This window comes from Cotesia glomerata, linkage group LG9 (genome assembly GCF_020080835.1).
Source record: "Cotesia glomerata isolate CgM1 linkage group LG9, MPM_Cglom_v2.3, whole genome shotgun sequence".
NCBI lineage: Eukaryota > Metazoa > Arthropoda > Insecta > Hymenoptera > Braconidae > Cotesia > Cotesia glomerata.
Genome location: NC_058166.1, coordinates 16,711,160 through 16,735,531, shown reverse-complemented (window position 1 = coordinate 16,735,531; position 24,372 = coordinate 16,711,160). Strand labels below are relative to the sequence as shown.

Sequence of the window (24,372 nt, the reverse complement as noted above, 5' to 3'; positions counted from 1 at the left end):
TATATATATATATATATATATATATATATATATATATATATATATATATATATATATATATAATGTATATTATATATAAATATATGAAAAATTGATGTGGGTACTCAAATGAAAGGTCTCGATGAGTGTAACTCCCGGATGAGCTTATATCGTTAAAAATATCATCACTGAACAAAATACAACATCATTGCTTTATTATTCACATTTTTAAATATATAAGCTCATCTTAATGTTACACTTATCGAGAGCTTTCATTTGAATACCCACATGCATTTTTGATATATTTTTCATATATACATATATATAATATATATAAATATATGAAAAATTGATGTGGGTACTCAAATGAAAGGTCTCGATGAGTTTAACATCGAGATGAGCTTATTTCTTTAAGAATGTCAGTATTTCACAAGATGCAAGGTAGTTTCTTAATTATTTTAAATTGCACTGTACTTCCTTAACTAAATTGAAGTTTTTAAATATATAAGCCCATCCCGATGTTATGCTCATCAAGAGCTTTCATTTGAGTACCTACATGCATTTTTGATATATTTTTCATATAAGGTAAAAGCCCTAATAGATGATCACGTACCAGTATATGATCACTCCATGTATTTGTATATTATCTATATTCACAAATATAGGTATACAAATACATGGAGTGATCATATACTGGTACATGATCATCTATTGGGGCTTTTACCTTATACATATGTATATATATAATATATATAAATATATGAAAAATTGATGTGGGTACTCAAATGAAAGATCCCGATGAGTGTAACATCGGGATGAGCTTATATCTTTAAAAATTTCAATAGTTCACGAGATACATGATCATTTCTTAATTATGGATCTAGAAATAGAGAATTTTTTAATGCAGCCCAAATACGTATCATCATAAATTGACTATCAGTGAAAATGATATAAAATTTTGAAAAGGCACAAACTCAAATGAAGATCTTTACAATGACACTAAATTTCACTAAAACAACCGAGTTTATCATATGACTATCTTGGACACAAAATTTTTCTTATTCTCTTAATAATGTCGATTAATTAAAATTAACAAACAAAAATTTACAGTGTAAAAATAATTCCAGAAAATGGGTTGAAATTAAATTAAAACAAAGTTTCGATTTTTTTTTCTACACTTTAGTAATCACCGAAGTGAATCACTTACATCATTACCGAGGAGATTAATGCCAATTAAAATGAGGGTTGATGGGCCATTAGAATCGACGCCGTGCAATGCATTAAACATGAGCGTTAACGAACTTCTTATAGACAACCGCAAGCTCTCCTCGAAAATTCTATCCAGGTTAATCAGATAGTTCTTCCATTCCTCGGTGCTCTGAAAAGATTAGATTAAGAGGTGTTGGTAGGTGATTGGCAATATACACTATAATATATATCATGGTTCATGGTATATTGCGTTAGCAACAGAACGTGAAATCGATGGTGTCCAGTGTCTGCCACTAGGAAAATTGTCAACTGGAGTTGAATCGTATCAGGGCATTACGTCTCACAGGATTATCTCGACGCGTGTGGAGGACATGAACTGGCTGAAGTATATGCTGTGTCGTATATACTATAGGCTACGTATTTCTGTATCCCGAAGAGATTACGAATACCCGGAAATTCCCGGAAGTCGTAGAATAGATGGAACAGTCTCGATAGAATAGATGAGTAAGGAGCTTTTGGCTGGCGGATCATGAGTCAATTGTTGTCATAGAATACTTACCTCGGATATTATCCACTGAAACCTCTCATACACCACTAAGAGGTATTTAATAATATCCCTGTATTTTTCCTCTAGCTTTTTCAATGCGATATCCCTTCAAGAAAACAACTCTTATGAAACGATATTTTAAAAAATAAAACCAATCCACTGGAACTCGCGTAATATTCCGTTATTCTGACAGCAGATTACGCGAGTGTTTAATGGAATTTTATTATTTCCGTGAAAGAATTTTTTTTCATGTAGTCTGATACTTCTATATATCATTTTAAATGTCTGAATATGACCATATATGAAAAAAGTTTGGAAAATCTAAAAGTGCACGCCTCATAATCTCATTTTTTACAATAAAATTGATTAAAATAAAATATAAAAAGCAAAATAATAAAAAACAGAAAATTAGGCTATGGTTTAGTGGCGCCATAATTCTAAGGTGAGGAAAAAAAATACTATAATAAAATGTTTAGATAGATATACAAAAAAATACACCGTCATATATTAGTTTTTTATTAATAATAATTTAACGACAGTGAATTGAACGCTCATTTTAATTGAGAAAGTCCGTCGTGTGTTACTTTAGATAATAAAAAAGAAATGATTCCGGTAAGATTATTTTTTCGACCGATTTCCCTGCCACATACACCAATCCATAAACAAAGACACACGGACGTCCAGAAAAGATTGTTTTTAATGTTATTATTTACTATGTTAAACAAAATAATTGTTATTGAAATATATTTTATGTGCCTGACGAATTATTTGACTTGATATTTGTACACTCAGATTAACCTGTAAGTGCGATATAAATAAAAAAAAAATCAATTTCAGTTTCGAGAAAACTACTTTTTTTGAAATGTCGAGAGTAGAGCACTACCTCAACGCTTCGCTTATGAGGCGTGCAATTAATCATATTTAGACACTTTAGGCTTAAGATGGTCATATATTTAAATTCACAATTTTTTGTATTATCTATCTAGTTTGATATGTCTTGGAATGTAAATTTGTCCATATAAGGCATGATAATAACATTTTGAAAAAAATTAGTTTTGAACATTTCCGATAGAGGGTGCATTGTCGCTAAATTGTCTCCTCACTAGAGAGTTAATTTTCAGAAATTAAGTAATAAAATCTATAGCTCGATATGGACATGTACAATTAGATCGAGCCATATAAATAGCTAAAATATTAAAATTAGCTGTCTCAAAAAATTTTTTCACGAATTTATTTAGTAAATTTCTACTTTTATTAATATTTTTTCATTTACCTGCTGGTTTTTATTTCACTTTTAAATTCTGACAGCGAGTATCCAAAATTTGGTTGCAGCTTCACCAGTGGTGTTACGCTTATTTTTTCGCAGATTTGGAAAATTGCAGTGTTTACGCCTTTGTAAGTGTCTAAGAATTCTTGAAACTAGAAAAGATTACTGCATCAGATCTAAATTTATCAACAAGATTCAATATTTTGTTTTGGAAAAGTTGAAATATTCCTTAAAAAAATTCTTAAAATTTTTATGAACGTTTTTCATTACGACAAAAACGTTTTCGTCATTTTAAACTTAAAATTTTTATAAGTAGGTTATTTATTTTAGTGTTCTTTAGTTTATAACTTAGAACCAAGTAAAATGAATTCAATAAATTGACTAGTTTATAATCAAGATAACGGAGAAAATTTAGTGACAGGCATATCTTAATTATAAATTACATGGAACTACTGAAGATTGGGATAATTAGTAAGCTCTGAAATTGAACTCAAGCCTCTTGGAATCGGTTTTCAGAATTAGGTACTTCTAGAGTGAGTTTAGACAGAAGTTCAAAATTTAATTCTTTGGAAGCGAGGAATTAACGATTAGAAGCTCAGATACCGAGCTTAGAAGTGGTTTAGATAAAACTTTGACAGTTGCTACGTGAATGCGATTCATATTTATTCTTTCAGTTAAAAATTCGGTAATATTTTAGTTTCAACTTTTTACCTCACAAAATTTTAAACTTTAACTATAAACATAAAAAAAAATTACATCAGTAGTAAATTCGTAGCATTTTTTGACGTAAACCTCAATCAAATCAGAGTTCCAAGTGAGCTTGCGTAATCCAGGGTAAATTTTTTCGTCAAGATTCTTAATATGGCGCCGAAAAAAAGCCTTCTCTTGGGGCGAAAGAGCTTCAGAAGGAAACAGACAGACACAGATACAAAAGGTAAAATTACATTGCAAAAAAATAAAACGGTAAAACTAGAAAGACAATGGGGTATTATACCATCAAGTATCCTATTGTATGCACGGACAAGCATAAGGACGCTCTCAGAAACGAACTGTAGCGTGTCCCACTTATCATAGATCATCTGTACGTAAATGGGAATTTGGAAGCCTAGGTTCTGCCAATAGTTCGCCTCGCGGCATAAATTCACAAGGTTTGGATCGAGGTTGGACTCCAGCAGTCCCGGCTTATCGTCGCTCCGTCGCATCAAGTATCGATCCAACCGGCTCTTTGGATTATCACCGATGTCATCCATCCACTCGTGATAGAGCCGAAAGATCGTTTCACTGATGGAACCGACCAACATCTCCTGTTGATGGCACACTTTACAACTAATTCCGCAATGTCCAGCCCATTTTGTCTCCAAGAGCCGCTGTCTAGTCGCTTCTAATCGCTTGCTTTTCAGCTTCAAGCTTAGTGCCCGTCCAGAAAAATATGGAGTGTTTGACGGGCTCTCGTTTCGCTCCTCCACCAGCTCTTGTTTCACTGCTTGGATGTCGCTTGCAAACAGGAGCCAGATCTTTAATTATATGATTACAATTAATGAGCACATCAGTAAAATTCTAATTATAATTTTAACAATTTAAAAAAACATATCTGAACTTTTTTTCAGGGAATAAAATCGTCAATTTTGAAAAAATACTAGACAGCTTATAAAAATATTTGTATTGTGGCTTAATATGGTCATATATGTCCATAATTCTTCGACCAAAGCTTCGATGCTAAACTAAAGGGATAAATTCATTTATAATGATTATTATGTACCACTTTAATAATTGCACGCCTCATAAGCGAAGCGGATGAGGTTGTGCTCTACACTCGCCTTACAAAAATCAAGCGATTTCTTGAACTAAAATTGTCTCTATTTATTTACTATCGCACTTGTAGAACAATATTTACACATAAATGTAATGGAAAAACATTAGTTTCAACACTTATGACCTTTTTAAAAGACATTTTGCTTTTTAAATAAATAAAAAAAATGTAAAAAAAAATTATTTCGTGGACGTCCGGCTGTCAAATGTATGTATGAAAACTGGCGTGGTCACGATAACTGCCAAAAAACTTAACTGATCAAGTCCATTTATTTTTTATACGCTTCAGTATGATTTAAAAAAAAGTCCTTTCGAAGATCACGGTCTAACTCAATGTAGTTTATTTATAATTAGCAATAAACTAAAAATCCGCTAACCGTTTGTATATCTATATCTATGTAAATAAGGCTCGTTTACAATACATACGCAGTACCTTTCTTTTTTGGGTGGACAATGGCGTGAAAGATTTAAAAGTATTTTTTGTATTTTATTTTAATCAATTTTATTATGGAAAATGAGATTATGAGGCGTGCACTTTTGGATTTTTCAAACTTTTTAAAAATTTCTCTAAGATCAATATTTTAGAAGATGCTTTTTATGTATGCCAGTTAATCTTTTTTGCATCTCTCACTAGGTTTCAAGTCCAAAGAGTTGATTCGTTTATTATTTTTTAGAAATTTAGAATTTTTAACGATACATCCTCAATGAAAAAAAAAATATAAAAAATATATATTTCGAAATATATAAAAAATCTATTAAAAATCTATGAAAAATATATAAATATATAAAAAATATGTATAATAAATATATTTTTAATAACTAATTTTTGGCCGATTTTCATATATATTTTATATATATTCAAAATATATTTTTTTTTTATATTTTTAGTTATGTATTTTTTATGTATTTTAAAATATATCTTGAATATATCTAAAATATATTTAAAATATATAAAATATATATGAAAATCGGCTAAAAATTAGTCATTTTTTTTTTTTTTTTTTTTAATTTGTTTAAAGTCGCATAAACTGCTAAGGTCATGAGCGACTACGGTAGGGGGTAAACTTTTGAGATTATTTATTTTTTGGGCTGAGCAGAATAATACACTTAAATATTGAAAATATTCATTGGTGTACGCCGGACTCGAACCCGGTCCAATGCTTTGGTAGGCAAGGGCCGGATCCGATAGGGCTACTGCGCGCCTTAATTAGTCATTAAAAATATATTTATTATACATATTTTTTATATACTTATATATTTTTTATATATTTCGAAATATATAATATTTATATTTTTTTTTCATGGGGGATCTCTACATTTTAACAATAGCTCTTCTAGTTTTAAGCTTATGACTCGTTCCAATAAAAACTAAAAGAGTAAGATTCAAAAAATTGACGATTGTGTTTGATTATAAAAACAATGAACTTACTTTGGTTATTATTGAGTCAAAAAAAGTTTTCAAGCTCTTTCGATTCATGTAAATTTGAAATCCGGCGAGATTGCTAATGCCTTGATGTACATTATTCATGTCTCTGAACACGAGGTTCACGAGGTTCTCGATTGTAATCTCCAAGTCCTTCATCTCGTTCTGGAATGCGAACATGTCGTCATGCCAGGTGGGCTCTTCAACGTCTAATATCTTCGGAGCTTTAAGTCTCAGTGTTTGTAAATAAACCAAAAAACGTTTCTCTATTTTATTACAAACTCTCTCATATTCTTTGCCATTCGTTCCACTGAAAATTCCCCGGATTGTTTCCGCCTTTTCATCCAATCTTGTCAACAAAAAAAAAAAAAAAAAACAAAATCAAATAGAATCAAATAAACTTATTTATCTATTTATTTTTCTATGATTTAAAGTTTGTATTTGCGATAGTTATCAAAAGTTGTCCTTTTCGAATTCTTAAGTGAAACATAAATATTATCAATGCCTTAAGCAAGTTTGTTGGTTTTAAAAGCCTGTTATACGTCAATGACTTGGTAAACTTTATAACTTTATAAGATGCCATAGGACCTACGAGATCTACTAATTAAGCTATCAATACACAGCCACACGATATATAAGGCTTGCGTATCTAAAGATACTCTGGTAAATAAATATTCAATTAGATGCTGCTAAGCATTTGTCTTGCGCTTTAATTAAACGTATGTGAGTATGTGTCTGACTCGTTTTATTGACTATTCATTTTTTATTAGCTTCTTAATTACAGTGTCTAGACTGTTGAGTTTCGTGGAATTTAGATTAAATTGATTTATTTTTGGGAAATTATATATTTATGTCGTATGTCTGGCTTCTGGTAAGTTTTACGCTAGTTAAATTACTTTGAAAAAAACTATTTAAATTTGGAAAATATTTTTTTCAAAATTTCAATCTGGCTTCAAGATATTTAGTTTGAATTAATTTAAAAAAATTTATCTAAGAATTAGAAAAATAAAATTTGAGGATAAAAAGAACAAAATCTTCTACTCAACAATTATACATGGGTGATTCTTTGTAAGGATGTTTTTTGCTGTCCCAGGCATTGTTTTATTAGAAAAATTGTTATTTTGTTACTAAAAAAAAATTTATTATGAAAGTAAAAAAACATTTCTATTCGGAGCATTGAAAACTAAAATGAAATAAATTTTGGTTTTTTTGCTATAAATTCGTAAAATTGAAACTTTCCCAAAATTGAAACTTTAAGATTAAATTTTAAGTTATTCGTCCATAATATATAATTTTTTCCATAATGTTTATAAACTTAATTAGTTAACTAACAATCTTCTTCAATAAAAAGTACCGAAAATTAATTTGTTTCATTAAATTCATTAAACCAAAGTTTGTCCCAGGCGTTTTAAGAACAGTCCCCTGCCAGAAGTTCAAGCCAAAAAAAAAATCCAGCGTGTTATTTTACCTTTTGTAAGGTTTATAAGGACCTAACTAGCCTTGAGTTAATAACCATAGGGCTTTTAGCGCTTTATCGGCATTTTATTTAGTGTCAAAACGCCGTTTGTGCTGGAAATATGTGTCTGGGCCACTTCAAAACTCAGTCCCCTGGCAACTATTTTTATTTATAAAATTGGATCCATAAGTCTTAATATTATTCTAATTAATGTAAATATTAATTGAGAACTTGAAAAGTTGAATGCATTGAAATAGTTTGCTTGATTTTTCTCAATTTGATAAAAAAAACAGTCTCCTGGCAAACAGTCCCCTGTAATGTTATATGACAAAAGATACACTAATATCGAAAAAACAAAAATTAAATTGGCTGTTTATTTATTATGATTAAGCTGATAGTTTTGTAGCCCTTGTTAATTTTTTTTCTAATAAAATCAAAAATAATTTGGTCGGACAATTTTGTCCTTACAAAGAATCACCCATATAATTAAAAGAATTATTTTTCTTTTTCCAAATAAATTCTTAAATCAAGACAGCCGATTCTGTCTAAAATAATTTTTTTTAATCCATTATAAAAAAAAAATAAATTAATAATTACTGGGCAAAATCGATCATAGCGTAGCATATTTCAATAAGATTTCTGCATCTCTTGACGAAGATATCAACGTAGTGAAAAACTTCTTTGTCATCCAAATCCCAAGTGTTTGATGTTAAGCCGCTGTGAGCTTGTGCAAACTGTATAAACATATAAATCGAAGGAATAAAGGGAATATCACATTAATAGGTTATTAAGCGTGAGAGAGAAAGAGATAAAAAGTGAGAGTATCAACGAGTATAAGGGAATAAAAGAAACGATAGGGGATGAAAATGAAATGAAGAAGCAGTTTATGATCTCTTTTGACGGTTGAATAAAAAGCTCTTTGAAAAATCAAGGGACAATTCTTGATAGCTTTATATCAGCACACTGCGGGCGCTTTGTTGATACCCGCATAATCATTTTAAAGAGCGACTCTGCTTATATCTGATAGCACACGAACGAGCTAATAGATTTATGATTAAAATTGCCTTCCAATAGAGATCTTTGTAATTTGCGCATGCTCCAATGCACTTTTCGAGAATTTCTATCCCTTCGCGCGTCTTCTTGTGCTCGAAAATGTCGTCCAGGTTGACGAATCCGCGATTCAGGTTTATCACTTGATTGTTGATCATTTTCATCAGATGATAGGCTCGCTCGCTGTAGAACGTGGAGTTGAGCCAGATGTAGCGGAAGACATGTAAAACTTTTGGCAGAAGCTCCAAAAGGTCTTCGGGTTTCGTTATTTCGTTCAAGTCCTCGCAAGGACCTTTCAATAGCTCCAAAAACTCGATGTTTGTCTCAGCTTCTTTTGTGCGGAGCTCTATCTCGTTATTCAGCAGCACAAACTGCTCCAATTGACCCGAGTTTGCTTGTGATAGGATGTTCAGGATGTGTTGAACTTGTGCGCTTTTTATTTGGTGATTCAGTCCCCGTAAATTAGTCCCTGGGGGATAATGAAGATTAATAATTATTTTGATTTTTGTCAAAGGGATTTTTTTACTGGTTTTTTTATTTTAAATGTATAATTGATGCGTTCGTTTGATTTATTACAGAGTAATGGGAGTGGGTTATAGAGGGAGAAATATTGAGCGGTAAATTCGTGTTTGAGTGTAATTTGTTGTGGAGGTAATTAAAAAAATTGTAAAAGGTAAATTGATGAGCTTTTAAAGTAAAAAGTTTGTTTTGTGAAATTAAATTTATATATTAAAAAAAAAAATTATTTGATTCAAAAATTAATGTTGCAAAACGTCTATAGTTGTATTTTACAGTAAAAATTTTAAAAATTATTTTCACAATAAACTCAACGAGAAAAATTTGTTTCGTAAATTGAGATATAAATATCGGTGTACCGATAACTGATCCCAGACATTTAATATCACGATAGCTGACCCCGGAAAATTGATTTCAACGTCAAATGATCCCGACGTCAATTAATCCTTATAGAAACTCATCCCAGATGAAGTTTAAGGATAATGACATACGAAAAAATAACAAAACTTAAGTTTATAATTATTTACCCACACTGATAAAAGAATTTAGTTCTATTTAATAAGATTTAGTAACATACTAAATGATTTAGTAACAAACTTTTCATTACCAAATATTTAGTAATAGGTACTAAATCATTTATTAAAGCTCATTTGGTTCCACCAAATAAATATTTAGTAGTATTCAATAAATGATTTATTGCTACTCAATAAATCGTTTATTGGTATCAAAGAAATTAATTTTTTAACTAATTTTAGTGTGTAAGCTAACTTTTTAACTTAAAATAAATAAAAATAATTATAATAAATAATTTTAAGTAAAAATATAAGGTATTATAAAGAAAAAAATCTCATTAAATTATATTTTTCATTTGAGACATTTATAAAATTTAAAATTAAAAAAGTTTTTAACACATCAATAATAGACAAATTGAAAATTGTAAACTGAACTCCAGTGAGAAAAGACATATATAGAAGACATTTATTAAGAGTATGTGTGTTTTTAAAGGTTTAATAAATCTCCCAAAATCGAGCTGAATAAAATAATCTAAGTCAGTGAATAGGTTATGTATCACATAAACATTGGAATTAAAGCATAGCCATTTACCGACAATACTTGCCAAAGAAATATTTAGTACCTGTTACTAAATATTATTTGGTGGAAATAAATATTTATTTCCATGTAATAAGGCTTTGCTCATATAAAGAAATCATTTATTAAACTGTAACAAATAATATTGATGAGCGCAAAATATTTGTTTCTCCCAAATAAATGAATAAAAATTTTGTTACTAAATCAGTTTAGTACTCCGTACTAAATTCTTCTATCAGTGCATACATGTCCCCATAAAATTTTTCGATCGAAATTAGTTTTGAAAATTTTCAACAGATGGCGCATGGTCGCTGAATTATCTGCTTACTAGAGAGTTAGATTTTAATCCATATTATAAATTTATTTTTTACTTTTTAATTATGTTTTTTATAAAAATCTTAATAAATGGTAATAAAGGTAACAAGCTTATAAATTGATAGTGGGATCACTTATCGCTGGGCTCAGTTCTCGTGGTATCAGATGTCGTGTGACCAAATTGCTGGGATCAGTTATCATGGAACCGTATTGATGGTTGCAACAATTGCCGCCTCTAACTAATAAGCGTCGGTAAATGAATTTTCTGTATTGACTGATGGTAATATAAATAACTTTTGCAATCAAGTGTCAATATTTATCAACCCAGGTACAGTTTTCTCGAATCAAGAGTCAGAATTTAAGACAAAAAATTCTTAAATAAAATAATTTTTTCATTGAATCATGGTAATTGTTCTACCATTCATAAAATTCATACTATAAATCCAGGAAAAATTTCTTCATCTGAAACTTAATGCTCACAGAAGCAATCAAAAAATGATAATGAAGAAATGTTGGTAAAAATAAATAAAGTGAAAATGATAAGGTTGATAAATAGTTAATACTGATGGCGTTATTGTTAGTTGAGATTCGTCCCAGCGCTTATGACCGGATGCATATCCCTCGGTGGACAATTTAAATCCCTGTGGTGATTTCGTAGTCTCGTTTATCCCTTCAGAAGTGCCTTTAGGCGAAACTACGGGCGTTAACCCAAATTCACAAGGATGAGGATCGTGACCCAGGATATTACACTCTACATCTCCCGCTCAGACTCTCTAACCCTATATACCTCTAGATCTAGTCTACCTTTATTCCGCAGTTAAATGCTGGGAGGACAAAGGTATAAAATTGAATTTCGAGTGTAATATTAAACATTAAACATTTAATAAAAATACATAATAAACAAGAGCAATACTAACAGCGTGTTGTCCAGAATTTATGTTCATCAATAATGCATGTAAACCGAGCATTAATTATCTGGCTCTCGGATTCTGACAGCGCCAGTCTTATTTGTTTGGTCCACAGAAAAATGAGCTTCTCCAGCCGGTCCATCAGCTCTTTATTGCTGCAGGCTTCTGTCACCGTTAGATTATTTGTTTCAATCGGCACATAAATTACGGTTAAACCCCCTGCTTTATATCTCTGCTCGGTGAGACTGCTCAGAAATCCGTACAAGCTCATACCAAAGTTTGCTTTTACGCATGTTGTCGAACCGTTAAGGAATAAATTACAAAACTTTTTCTTAAATCATAAAATTCTTTTTTAAAACTTACTACCAAGAATTTTTTTATTACTTTTCTACTTTATGCTTCTTATGATGTTGGGATCAAAATATTTAATTCTGTTGTTTTTACCATTTCAACATTTCATATTCTTTTTTATTAATTCTTTACATTGAAATCATTTTTAGTATTATAGACCAATTATCTATATTATTAAGAGAATAAGAAAAATTTTGTGTTCAGGATAGCGATATGATAAAATCGTTTATTTTTTTTAGTGAAATTTAGTGTCATTGCAAAGGTATTGACTTGAATTTGTGCCTTTTTAAGGTTCCATATCATTCTCAGCTATAGTCAATTTATTATGATAAGTATTTAGGCTGCATTCGAAAATGCTCTATTTCTAGATATGTAATTGATAAATAACCTTGTATCTTGTAAACTATTGACATTTTTAAAGATATAAGCTCATCCCGATGTTACACTCATCAAGACTTTTCATTTGAGTACCAACATGAATTTTTCATATATTTATATATATTATATATATGTATGTATGAGAAATATATAAAAATGCATGTGGGTACTCTAATGAAAGCTCTTGATGAGTGTAACATCGGGATGAGCTTATATATTTAAAAATGTCAATAGTTAAGAAATGACCTTGTATCTAGTCAATTAATGACATTTTTAGAGATAAGCTCATTTCGATGTTACACTCATCGAGACCTTTCATTTGAGTACCCACATCAATTTTTCATATATTTATATATATTATATATATATGTATATATGAAAAATATATCGAAATCCATGTAGGTACTCAAATGAAAGCTCTTAATGAGTGTAACATCGGGATAAGCTTATATATTTAAAAACTTCAATAGTTAAGAAAGTACAGTGCAATATAACATAATTAAGAAACTACCTTGTATCTTGTGAACTATTGACATTTTTAAAGATATTAGCTCATCCCGATGGTACATTCATCAAGACCTTTCATTTGAGTACCCACATCAATTTTTCATATATTTATATATATTATATATATGTATATATGAAAAATATATCAAAATGCATGTGAGTACTCAAATGAAAGCTCTTGATGAGTGTAACATCAGGATGAGCTAATATATATAAAAACTTCAATAGTTAAGAAAGTACAGTGCATTTCAATCAAATTCATTATTTAATAAAGCAAAATTTTATTTATTTATAGTTCATAAATCATGACAGTTACTTAGTGACTGCAAGGTTGCTAGTTATTTTTTAATTTGATACTTTTTAAGGAGCAAAGGAAGGAAATTTTTAGTTATTTGAAACAAAATTTGCAGAAATTTTTTTGTAATTTTATAGTAATATTCAAACATATTCCAAAGAAACATACAATGTAGAAAATTGGAGTAATAACAAAAATCTTATTAATTGCGATTTTGAAATTGATAAATTTTCAATTCATATTCAGTAGCCAAATAATATTTAAACCAGTTGACGATCATGACAATGCCCGGAGGCAAAAGTACGGAATGCACCGCGTGCTGTATGATTAAACTAAATTATTCACGGTCACCGTAAACTAGCTAATCAAGAGCCCTTGGCCTCCAATTACTACCAAATTACTAGTGGCTTGTATCACCCAAAATGTAACGTTATCCTCGAAATAGTAATCACGGTCTCATTTAACCTGCGGTGGATCAGAGGGTTTGCTCGTTCATTCTCCCTCACGCATCTGTGTTATATCACTCAAAAACTTTTATGTCCAAATCTGAATTTAGATTTCTGCGGTACGATAATATTTACATTTAATATAATTGAATATTATTTTGTAAATTTTGTGATAATTTGTAATTTTACACCATTAATGATATTTTAGTTAAATTAAATTTATTTTCGTCTAAAAACTCCGCATTCGGATGTTTTCAGATTCATTCCCGATTTGTTATAGTGTACTGATGCATATTTCTCGAGTTAATTATTCTAAAAAGGATACTGTTGTTCCACGAGTAAATATTCATAAAAATCGGTGCAAGAACCTTGCTTGTGAGTGCAATGATTGTCGCTTCTATGTTTCTGGTGTCAATTGTTCCGAAAATAATTTCCTCGTGAAAAGTATCAGCGTGAAAAGCTTGGTCTTTTTTGCGTATAAAATACGCGAGTTCTCCGGCGTGATGGTTGAGATTCGTAAAATTAAAGTCACTCGTTAAAATATTTTTGTTAAAAAAAATAGTTAAAACTTTTAAATGGGTGTTCGTTAAAAATAGTTCTATATCTTCAATAACTGATGCCGAATCGTTCCAATAATTTTCATCGAGGTTTGATAACGCTGTCATATTTTTAACAAAACCAATCTGTTAAAAATTGAGTAAAAATAATTATAAACTTTTAATCATAATTTTCACTCGGATAAACTTTTAGATAAAAAATTTATTTTATATTATTATTATTATTTGAATATACAGCTGGATTTTTTTTTTTATTCCGTTTGAGATTCAACTCTCAACATTCTCAATGAATAAGATGAATTTTTCTTACCAGTTTTTTAAGTTCCTCGCGGTCGTAAGTCGTTCTCAGTGACATTTCCTTGGGTCTTTCTGTTTCCTTATCGCCTAGCGATTGAAAAAGTTTTGTTAATTAGAATTGAAGAGAAACTTTTGTGCATTAAAAATAAATTGAGAAAAATTAAAACCAACTGAGCGTCACCCCAACAGCCAGAACTAACTCGACTCGACTTTTTATTATTTTTATATTTTAGATAAAATATGGCAAAATTTTATGATGATTTTATCTGGTTAGATATACAGGAAAAAGTAAACTGTAATAAATAATAGTCGATTTATAATAAATGATAATCAACTGGAAAAAATTACCATTTCAAACAATAAAATCGTGATTTTAACAATCACTTTATAATATTTATCATTTAAATGCTACAATTTATTATTTACATGGAAGAAAATATTATTTCAAACAGTAATATTCGCTATGTGAAATTGAAAAATGTTTAAGTATAATAATTAAGAATTTTGACTGATATTTATCATTTCGTACGTAAAAAATGATCGCATGATATGTAAAAAATATAAACTACAGTTACTAGATTTCTATACAAGCAACGTCAATATTTACAAGGTAAAATGGTAAATTTTAAACGCAACGCTAAAAATCAAACTATAATTATTGATTTGCTTGGACTGGTAAAATATATATTTTAAGAGTAGAATTTTTACTGTTTCAAATGTTAAATTCTCCGAGTGTGAGACCTTCCCCTTCTTCCCATAGTATAGACTATATATTGAAACGGCAATTTTTACTGTCTAAAACTGTAATTTTTTAAGATGAGAGAGTCGTTATTTACTATAGTGACAGCTACTAATCACATTTTCGATATTAAATTAAAAATTGTGGCGCTTACACTTGCTCCATTAAGTTTTGTAATATTTACATTTGTGCCACTTCGATGTCTGCTGTACTGTTTGAAATTATAAAAATTAACTGGAATCCCATTGAATTTTACAGTTTATTTTTTTCCACGTGTAAAATTTTTTGCTAGCATTAATAATTATTTAAGGATCAAATTAAATTTCTTCAATAATATTATTGTAAAATAATAACATAATTTTATTTTGAACTTTGAAAAGTACTTGTAATAATAATAATTATTATTACTTTACTATCTCATAATAACAATAAAATGAAGTTAAGAATTAAGAATTAAGAAAACAAAAAAAATAAGTCTGAGAATATTTATTTACATTTTGAGGATTATCGCATGTAATCTGAATGAAAAGTTAATTAAGTAGTTATATATTTAATGCGGAAGTAATACGAGAATTAACATGAATGCAGTCGGTATAAATAGTGTAACTCAGTAGCACATCGCGGGGCGTGTCAACCGGCGGCTTGGAATCTCCCGGGAAACTCGCATTAATTGTCAGTGAATGCGCTTGTGTACTCTAGTATAACTACTGCGAGCGGTTCACCGGCCACTGCATTATTACGCCCGGAGAGTTACCTTGACGCCGAATCCTGAAACTCGTATCGTCGAGGCTGTCTGTGCTGTTGTGTGACTTGTGTTTATAAATGTATGTTGATAACTATCGAAAATTCTCCGACACCTTCGGGAATTCGCATTGTTATGCAATATATATATATATATATATATATATATATATATATATGCTATATATATATATATATATATATATATATATTTCATCTGGTGGGCTTATTTATAAAGTTTTAATAGCGAATTAGTTTACAATTTTATACACTGATTTTATTATGTTTAATTAATTAAATAGGATTAGATAGCTACTTTTAATTGGAGTCTGGTCTTCATCGCTGGTCTCTGCGTCCAAATATGCCCGTCTTAAGTCATCTGTTGACTTATCTCTCAGTATATCTTCCTCTTGCTGCATTTTATTGACGTTAAGTCTCGTGTAAACGTCCTCGACTTTTTTTCTACGTGAATTTATAACACGTCTCAGTATTTAACAACTTGGTATTGTTTTCTTTTATTTTTTGTTAGCATAAACTATTAGGTATTATTTAACCTCTAAAAACATAATTTTTATTATCGCATTAATAACAAGTGACAGTATGTCATCATGCATTACCGAAAATAATAATAACTAGCAACCTTTCAGTCACTATGTGACTGCCGTGATTTGTGAATTATAAATAATTAAAATTTTACTTTATTAAATAATGACTTTTGTTAAATTGCACTGTAATTTCTTAACTAGTAATGTTTTTAACGATATAAGCTCAGCCCAATGTTAAACTCATCAAGAGCTTTCATTTGAGTACCTACATGCATTTTTGATATATTTTTCATATATACATATATGTAATATATATGATATATATAAATAAATGAAAAATTGATGTGGGTACTCAAATGAAAGGTCTCGATGAGTGTAACTCCAGGATGAGCTTATATCGTTAAAAATATCATCGAACAAAATACAACGTCATGGCTTTATTATTCACATTTATAAAGATATAATCTCATCCCGATGTTACACTTATCAAGAGCTTTCATTAGAATACCCACATGCATTTTTGATATATTTTTCATACATACATATATATATTATCTATAAATATATGAAAAATTGATGTGGGTATTCAAATGAAAGGTCTCGATGAGTGTAACATCAGGATGAGCTTATTTCTTTTAAAATGTTAGTAGTTCACAAGATACAAGGTAGTTTCTTAATTATGTTAAATTGCACTGTACTTCCTTAACTATTGCAGTTTTTAAATATATAAGCTCATTCCGATGTTGCACTCATCAAGAGCTTTCATTAGAGTACCCGCATGCATTTTGATACATTTTTCATATATACATATATATAATATATATAAATATATGAAAAATTGATGTTGGTACTCAAATGAAAGGTCTTGATGAGTGTAACATCGGGATGGGCTTATATCTTTAAAAATGTCAATAGTTCTCAAAATACAAGGTCATTTCTTAATTATGTATCTAGAGATAGAGAATTTTTGAATGTAGCCTAAATGGTTATCATCATAAATTGATTATCGGTAAGAATGATATTATTTTTTTGATATGACTATCCTGGACACAAAATTTTTCTTATTCTTTCAATAATATAGATAATAAAAATAATAACAATAATAATAATAATAATAATAATAATAATAATAATAATAATAATAATAATAATAATCAAACAATAATAATAATAAAATATAAAAGAACTTATTATGCGGAATGATAAGCTCAAAGAAGATCACAGACCATTTGAACGATATAGCTTTGTCATTTTGATAAGCTGGACCTTCTTTATATGGTCTTTATACATTTTTTTCAGGATCATTGAAACGTTTTCTTTTCTGCTGATCCCAAAGCAATATCATATATATTGATGATTCCTCGAGCACATTGTGGTACAAAAGCCAATTGAATATAAGCTGGATACTCACCATCACCGTCAACATCAACATATATATATACATATATACAAAAAGATACAGTTATATGTGTGAAGAAAAATTTTATATGAGAGAAGAGAGGATTTGGTGGGTGTTAGGATTGTGTAGGGCGATACAGGAAGTAGCCCGTAAAGAATGGAAGTGCGACTTGAAGAAAAGGGACAATAGCCTGGAGCCCGGGGTGTATAAAAGAAATCAAAGTGGAGGACAAGCGCGTTGTTTCGGAACAATAATCACGGCCGTCGTCGTTGTCGTGGTTGCGGTAAAGTCGTTGTCGACGACCTAACTGCTATGCACTCTGAGTCTTCGTTAGAATATATGAATATTAACGGCTTCCGCGGGCTCAGTACTTGTGGTAGCAAACGAGGCGCCGAATGCTAGGTACTCCACGATATACAACCGACTCCGAAAATAATGCCCTCGGGTGATACTACCAGCTTTCTCCACCCTCTTTTCTCGCCCTCGTAGTTTCCTTGATCGAAAGTTTATTAGGTTTCTCTTTTAAAGATTTGATTACTTGGGCTTCCGATTAATTACTTTAGTGACGGCGTAAACTTCCCCTTTCTTTTTTTTTAAGCGTAACAAAAAAAAATTTCAGAATATCTAATTTTCTATACAGAAAAAAAGGTTCACTAGAACCAAGAAAATATTTTTCTTCCTAATTATTTTCTGGAGCGAAAAAAAAATTTTTTTTTGACACAAGAAATTTCACTTATTTCAACAAAATTAATTCTCTTGCTTTAAGAAATACGTATCTTGATCCAAGAAAATTTATTTAAGTCAAAAAAATCTTGTTGTTTTGAGAAAATTTAGCCTCTTGCTCCAAAAAATTTAGTTCTTGATAGAAGTAAATTTTCTTGACTTGAGAAAATTTCTCTCTTGCTCCAAAAAATTAAAAATAAAGATAGAAGTAAATTTTCATTAATATTTTTATTGATTAACATGTCAAATGGGAAGATCAAATAATATTTCATCATTTTTTTTCATTCGATATGTATAATTGCACGCTAAAATAATATAAAATGGGTATCAAATATTCAAGAGAAAAATTTTCTTTAGGTGAGAAAATTTTTTTCTCAGCTGAAGCAGGTGGCGCTGCTTCCCTAAAGTATCTAAAAATCTTGATCAAATGTAAAAATTCATTGCATAAAGTATTTATGATAATTTTAATTAAGAAAAAATTACTTCCACTAAGAATAGAATTTCTCGAAATATTTTTACTTCGGCCAACACAACTTCGATGTTCCTTCAGGCACCCGAAAATTTTCTTGAGCCAAGAATTTTGTTCTCCAGTCAAGAAATTTTTCTTTCTGTGTACATATTTAAAATTTTTCCATAAATCGATGTTTTTTTTATCCGATCTCCAATTGCAGTTTCAGAAAGTCGAAAAATAAATGACTAAATTTAAATTAAGAACTAAAACAGAGATAATAATAACAATTATAAAAGGTAATGTTTATAACTGGGTTAGACATGTGTGTACGTAGTACTGGTGGGCTCTTCATACTTTCTCACCCTCTTTTTCGGTCATGTGCGGTTTGGTCGCCTGCTAAACCGCAAGCTCTATGGTACTTTGCATCTGCAACCACCAGAAATAACGTTCACTTGTCACTTGCCGCTGTTTCGTTGACTTATCACACTTACTATTCCGAAAACTAACCGTTTCAATTTAACCTATTTTTTCCCTTTTAAGTAACCTTTGCCTCGGCTTTCCTGCTTCGAATAGAAAAAAAACTCCAGAAGTAGTTCTTATTATATACAATTACTAGATATGGTATGGTGCAAAATGTCTCTTAAAAAAAATATTCTTCAGTTTGATTTTGTTGTTTAAATTTCTGAATTTTTTAAATGAATTCTTACTAAATTTCGAAGATGATATTTTTCTTTTTAATTAAATATTTTTTTTTTGAAGTTCAATTTTTTTTATCAGTAAATACCGCAACATTTTAATTTATTCTGTGCATTACACAGATAAGTAAAAATTGCGACACATCAGTGCAAGAAATAGCCAGAGGCTGACATTTTTCGGTCGCTAAGGAAATTGAATATCTGGGGAAAATTTTGCCGCTTCAGGTTTTAGTAAACTCGTGTTATGACGCTGGAATATCGCCAAGCTTGTTAAATTATTAGTGGATTCTAGAAGATAACTTTGCAATTTAAAGAAATTTTTTTCATCAAATAATAATTATATTAATAAATCAATCAACCGAAGGTTTAATCTCACAAACAAAAGCAATTCGATCATCGCACGAAACCGCAGAGAATCTTCCGCAAATTTTAATTGCTCCACACTTATTTTTCTTGGCCCGATCCCCTTTTCTCCACCACACATCATACCCAGCCTGATTTAAATTTTGTCCAGTAAGTGTTTGCCAATTAGCTGCACCATCGGAGTCTCTGAACCCGACCCAGCCACCGGGATATGTCGACCCGGTGATTGGTCGGGCATTGATTACCAGCTGCTGAACAAATTGGGCTTCTTCCCTTGAATTTATGACGGCCAAATTTCCGTTATCTCCTTGGCATGTCTGTTGTGCATTGTTCCAATTCTTCGCAACATTATAAGCTTTGTATAAATTATTGCCCCAGGGTCTGAAATTTTTTAAACATTTATTAAAGTTTAATTGACATTCCTGACATAAACTATTTTTTTGTCGAACTCACTTGTAGCCTTCGGGCTTTTGCACTTTAAGTTGACCTTAAAATTGTATTTTCTGTTATTTTTATTAGTAGTTCATATTTTAATTTTAATAAAATTATGTTTATTTTTTTTTAACTTACTGACAGCAGTGTCGACACAATCCGTGCATTGGGATTCACTTGTTGTTACTATGAATAAAAAAATAAAGATACAGAGTAAAGAATTCATTTTAATTACACAAAAGTATAAAATAGACTACTTTAAAATATTATACTTGCTTTAAACTGTCATCGTATTCAGAGAATTTTTATCTATATTTGTTAAGAGGAGGCTAAAGGTTATAATATTGAGTTCGGCAGATAAATTTATAAGTTTATGACAACATGATAGAATTTAAAAATATTCACGCTAAACAAAAGTATTAATAGAGTAGCGATTTTTGGACATTATAAATTCGGGGATTTATGAATTCAATTTTGAGCGAGGAAAAGTTTTTTTTTTGAAAATTGAAAAATTTTACGAAAAACTAGATTATATTCTGAAAAAATTGATTTATGATTTTATTTTTTTGAATAGTTATAAATAAAATAAAAATTATATTCATATTAATAAATTTTGATCATTGTGAATAAGTGAACTTTGATAATTATAAATATTTCGATATCAGGAATCTGGACAAAATATAATCATAATAATAATTACATTATTATTTCTGCGACGTTTCGGTCATTTATTAGATCTACCTCAGGCATCATAATACGAATTACAACAATCACTAGGGAGCGTCCATAAACTACGTGGTCATATTTTAGCCCTTCTCAGACCCCCCCCCCTCTCCCCGACCTGATGGAACGTGGTTTTTTTACACAATATTTTCTGCACGGAAACAAAAATATTGTTAAAATGACTATCCAACGTATCCTCAAATGATGTATCCTTAAAATAACGATCCGGATTTCTAATTTAAGGATTCATTTGTTTCACTTAAGCGTACAGAGAATAGCTCTTGTAAATATATGTAGTTTCGTCAAAATAGGCAACTGTTTTGTCAACGTGAGGATCTGTATAGTTGAATCAACTAAATGTAAGGCCTAAAATAATGATATAGATCGTCAATTTGATGATCCGCTGGGCGACACGACAAAATAACCGCGACATTATATCCGTGACTATATCGCTGACTTGTCTATACGACAAATTCAATTACAAATTAATTATTTGTTATTTACCGTAAGATGGACGGTGGCGTTTACTCAGCCAGGTCTTAATAGGTGACTGAATAATAGTTACAGACAGTGCCTCGGATAGCTTAACTGGTAGAGCCTTTGGCGCGTAACTGAACGATCCGGGTTCGTGTCCCGGTCCGGGCTGTCCGAATTATATTTTTTCAGTTACCAAAAAATTCTTACTAAGTAAAAAAAGGTCCCCCCTTTCCCCTTATCCTTTATTCACCCAGTTCCCAAATTTGTCACGGACATTATGACGCTGATATAGCATCGCGGATGTAATGTCGTGGTTATTTAGTCGCGGAGCCGATCCGCTGTATAGCTGAATTGGCTTCACAGCGTATCTCTAAAAAAAATGACTATACGGTGCATAGTCAGAATAACGATACGTATCCTGATTCTAACGATATTTTTCTCTCCATGTGCTTTCTACTTTACATTAATTAAAAAAAAAGTTTATATTGAAGGAATAATAATAATTTTTGCTTAATATATTAGGCCATCCAGCCACGTCCAAGTCACCTAAGTTAATGCAATATCATAAAAAAATTGCGTTAATACATAAAATTTTCCGAAAATTAAAAATAAATAAATGCATTGATAAAATAATTTATTAATATTTTATACAACTTTATTAAGCCTTTTTGATGAATGATTGTTTAAAATATCATAGGATTTAATAACATTTAATAAATCATTTATTAAATACAATTTATTAACTTTTAATGAATAGTTGTTAACTATTTCTAGAGATCATTTAGCTGTTAACAAATGTACTTACCTCAAAAAAATGAATTTATTAACAGTTCATTCTTTTTGCAAACATTTTATTCATAATTCCTTAGAAAAAATTAGCATCCGTATTTCAAATAAAATTATTAAACAGTTATAAATTTAAAATTTATTTCACAAAATAGTTCTCATTTGAAAAAAACTACGTAGCTTTGCTTTTACCTCCTCCCCCCCGTTACGTAGCTCAGCGTAGTATTTAAACTTATCCCTCCCCCCTCTCGACAAGGCTACGTGGTTTATGGACGCTCCCCTATCTTACACGGAGAACTAAAAATACTTTTACTCAATTAACAATTTCTTGATTCAAGAAACTCGCTGACGATCAAATATTCTATTATTATTAATTATTAATTTCTGAAGAAAACATTAATATTTATCTTTGGATAATAGATAAATAAAAGAATAACTTTATTTAAATTAAATAAAAATTATTTCAATCAATTTAACAATTTCTTAAGCTAAGAATATATATTTTTGAAAATTTTCTAGAACATAAATTCTTGTATAAAGAAAATTTTCTTAATAAAAGTATTTTTTTCTCAGTGTACATTGCACAGTTGCTTTCTTTATATAAATTGTTACAGAATTTATAAAATTATACGAAAAAATCAGAGGTAGTTGGAATCCAATAAATGAAAAATTAAACAATCATGTTATGTCAAATTAACAATAACATGATTATTTAATTTGTCATTTATTGGATTCCAACTACCTGTGATTTTTTCGTATTATTTTACAATTTTGGATGCGATTAAAAATGGAAATTAATAAAATTGATAGATTTGTTAATTATTATTACAGAAATAAAGTATAAACACAACACATATAGAATCAACATTGCATGGCAACTCATGTAGTTATTAATATGATCCTATCTTGTTCACATTCCTGATATCAAAATATTTATTGATAATTATGGATAATAATATTAATAACATTAATTTGATATTTATTTTGAAGTTAAAAAAATTTTTGTTTCAAAAATAAAAAATTTTAATAAATACTACATTAACTTCTGAAGAAATCGATCCATGATTTTACTGAATTTAAAAACTGTAATGGATATTAATAAATGAAATACAATATACTACCATTTGAAATTGCAGTACATAAGTTTTTATTCTTGAAAAAGTGAAACCCTAAAAATATTTACCGGTAGTCAATTAACACCATTTCTTATGAATATAAAATAAGTTACTAAACTTGAGAAGCCACTAATAAAGTCATTAAATTTTAATTAAAAAAAAAAAAGCAAACTAAGTTTATTGCTCGACAGAAATGCTCCAATAAGTGTTCAGCTGAATGAAGATACAGTTTCACAGAGTGTTTTACCTGATAGTTCATATCATCGACATTATTTTTCCACGTAGTCATATCCTCTTTCAATTTGCTCGGGTATGAAAGTTGATCGGTGAAAAAACGTAGCACAAAAGACGTTTTTATCGTTAATTATAATTCTATATAAATGTATTTATATATAAATTCAATATAAGTCAATACCTTGCAATCAATTAAATTTTTAAAAATAAAAGTAGTCGTGGCTATGATTGGTCAGGCGTCGAGTCATATTTCAAGTCTAGTGTTGATTGTTTGTTATGTGATTCATAAAAAGCGAGCTAAAGAAATAAACTTAAAAAAAAATAGCGATAAAAGGAAACGCATCGAGGCTTGAGTGGAAAAAATATTTGTAAATTATACCAAGGATCCTCGGGGTTATATTTCCGACTGTTTGTGACGTTATATTAAATATACTGCTACTTTTTAACTCTTCAAAGAAATCTAGGGATATTATTTAATAAACCATTTGATACTGTAAAAAAGTTTTGTGTAATTTGTAATAAATTTCAGCTTTTTTTCATAAATAAATTT

The 24,372-nt window shown here is 29.8% G+C and overlaps 2 protein-coding genes across 3 annotated transcripts in view; both read right to left on the bottom strand.

Annotated features, from left to right (window-relative positions):
* LOC123272271 (dynein axonemal heavy chain 2) overlaps positions 1–16,281 on the bottom strand; it is a 54,576-nt gene extending 38,295 nt beyond the window's left edge. The window contains exons 1-8 of the mRNA XM_044738969.1: positions 16,196–16,281; positions 14,413–14,486; positions 13,871–14,228; positions 8,700–9,209; positions 8,288–8,414; positions 6,241–6,583; positions 3,997–4,516; positions 3,759–3,901 (exon numbers count right to left, since the gene is read on the bottom strand). Coding sequence (XP_044594904.1) covers positions 3,759–3,901; positions 3,997–4,516; positions 6,241–6,583; positions 8,288–8,414; positions 8,700–9,209; positions 13,871–14,228; positions 14,413–14,457 — 2,046 coding nt within the window. The 5' untranslated portion in view covers positions 14,458–14,486; positions 16,196–16,281. The remainder of the gene's footprint in view (positions 1–3,758; positions 3,902–3,996; positions 4,517–6,240; positions 6,584–8,287; positions 8,415–8,699; positions 9,210–13,870; positions 14,229–14,412; positions 14,487–16,195) is intronic.
* A 3,759-nt stretch (positions 16,282–20,040) lies between these two features.
* Positions 20,041–20,746, bottom strand: LOC123271213 (C-type lectin domain family 10 member A-like). 2 transcript variants are annotated; one of them, XM_044737471.1, is made up of 3 exons: positions 20,626–20,746; positions 20,509–20,542; positions 20,041–20,436 (listed from the first exon to the last, which is right to left on the bottom strand). In XM_044737471.1, exons 1-3 carry the CDS (start codon positions 20,711–20,713, stop codon positions 20,043–20,045), a joined length of 516 nt encoding a protein of 171 aa, XP_044593406.1. In that variant the 5' UTR covers positions 20,714–20,746; the 3' UTR covers positions 20,041–20,042. The 2 variants fall into 2 exon arrangements, with proteins under 2 accessions (XP_044593406.1, XP_044593407.1); XM_044737472.1 differs by lacking the exon at positions 20,509–20,542.
* Positions 20,747–24,372: the final 3,626 nt, after the last annotated feature.

Excerpts from the sequence above, each read along its gene's own strand:
- LOC123271213 (XM_044737471.1), bottom strand. The coding sequence starts at position 20,713 with ATGAATTCTTTACTCTGTATCTTTATTTTTTTATTCATAGTAACAACA. Across the intron at positions 20,543-20,625 it reads TTGTGTCGACACTGCTGTCA|GTCAACTTAAAGTGCAAAAG; the intron begins GTAAGTTAAAAA and ends TACAATTTTAAG. Across the intron at positions 20,437-20,508 it reads CAAAAGCCCGAAGGCTACAA|ACCCTGGGGCAATAATTTAT; the intron begins GTGAGTTCGACA and ends AAAAAATTTCAG.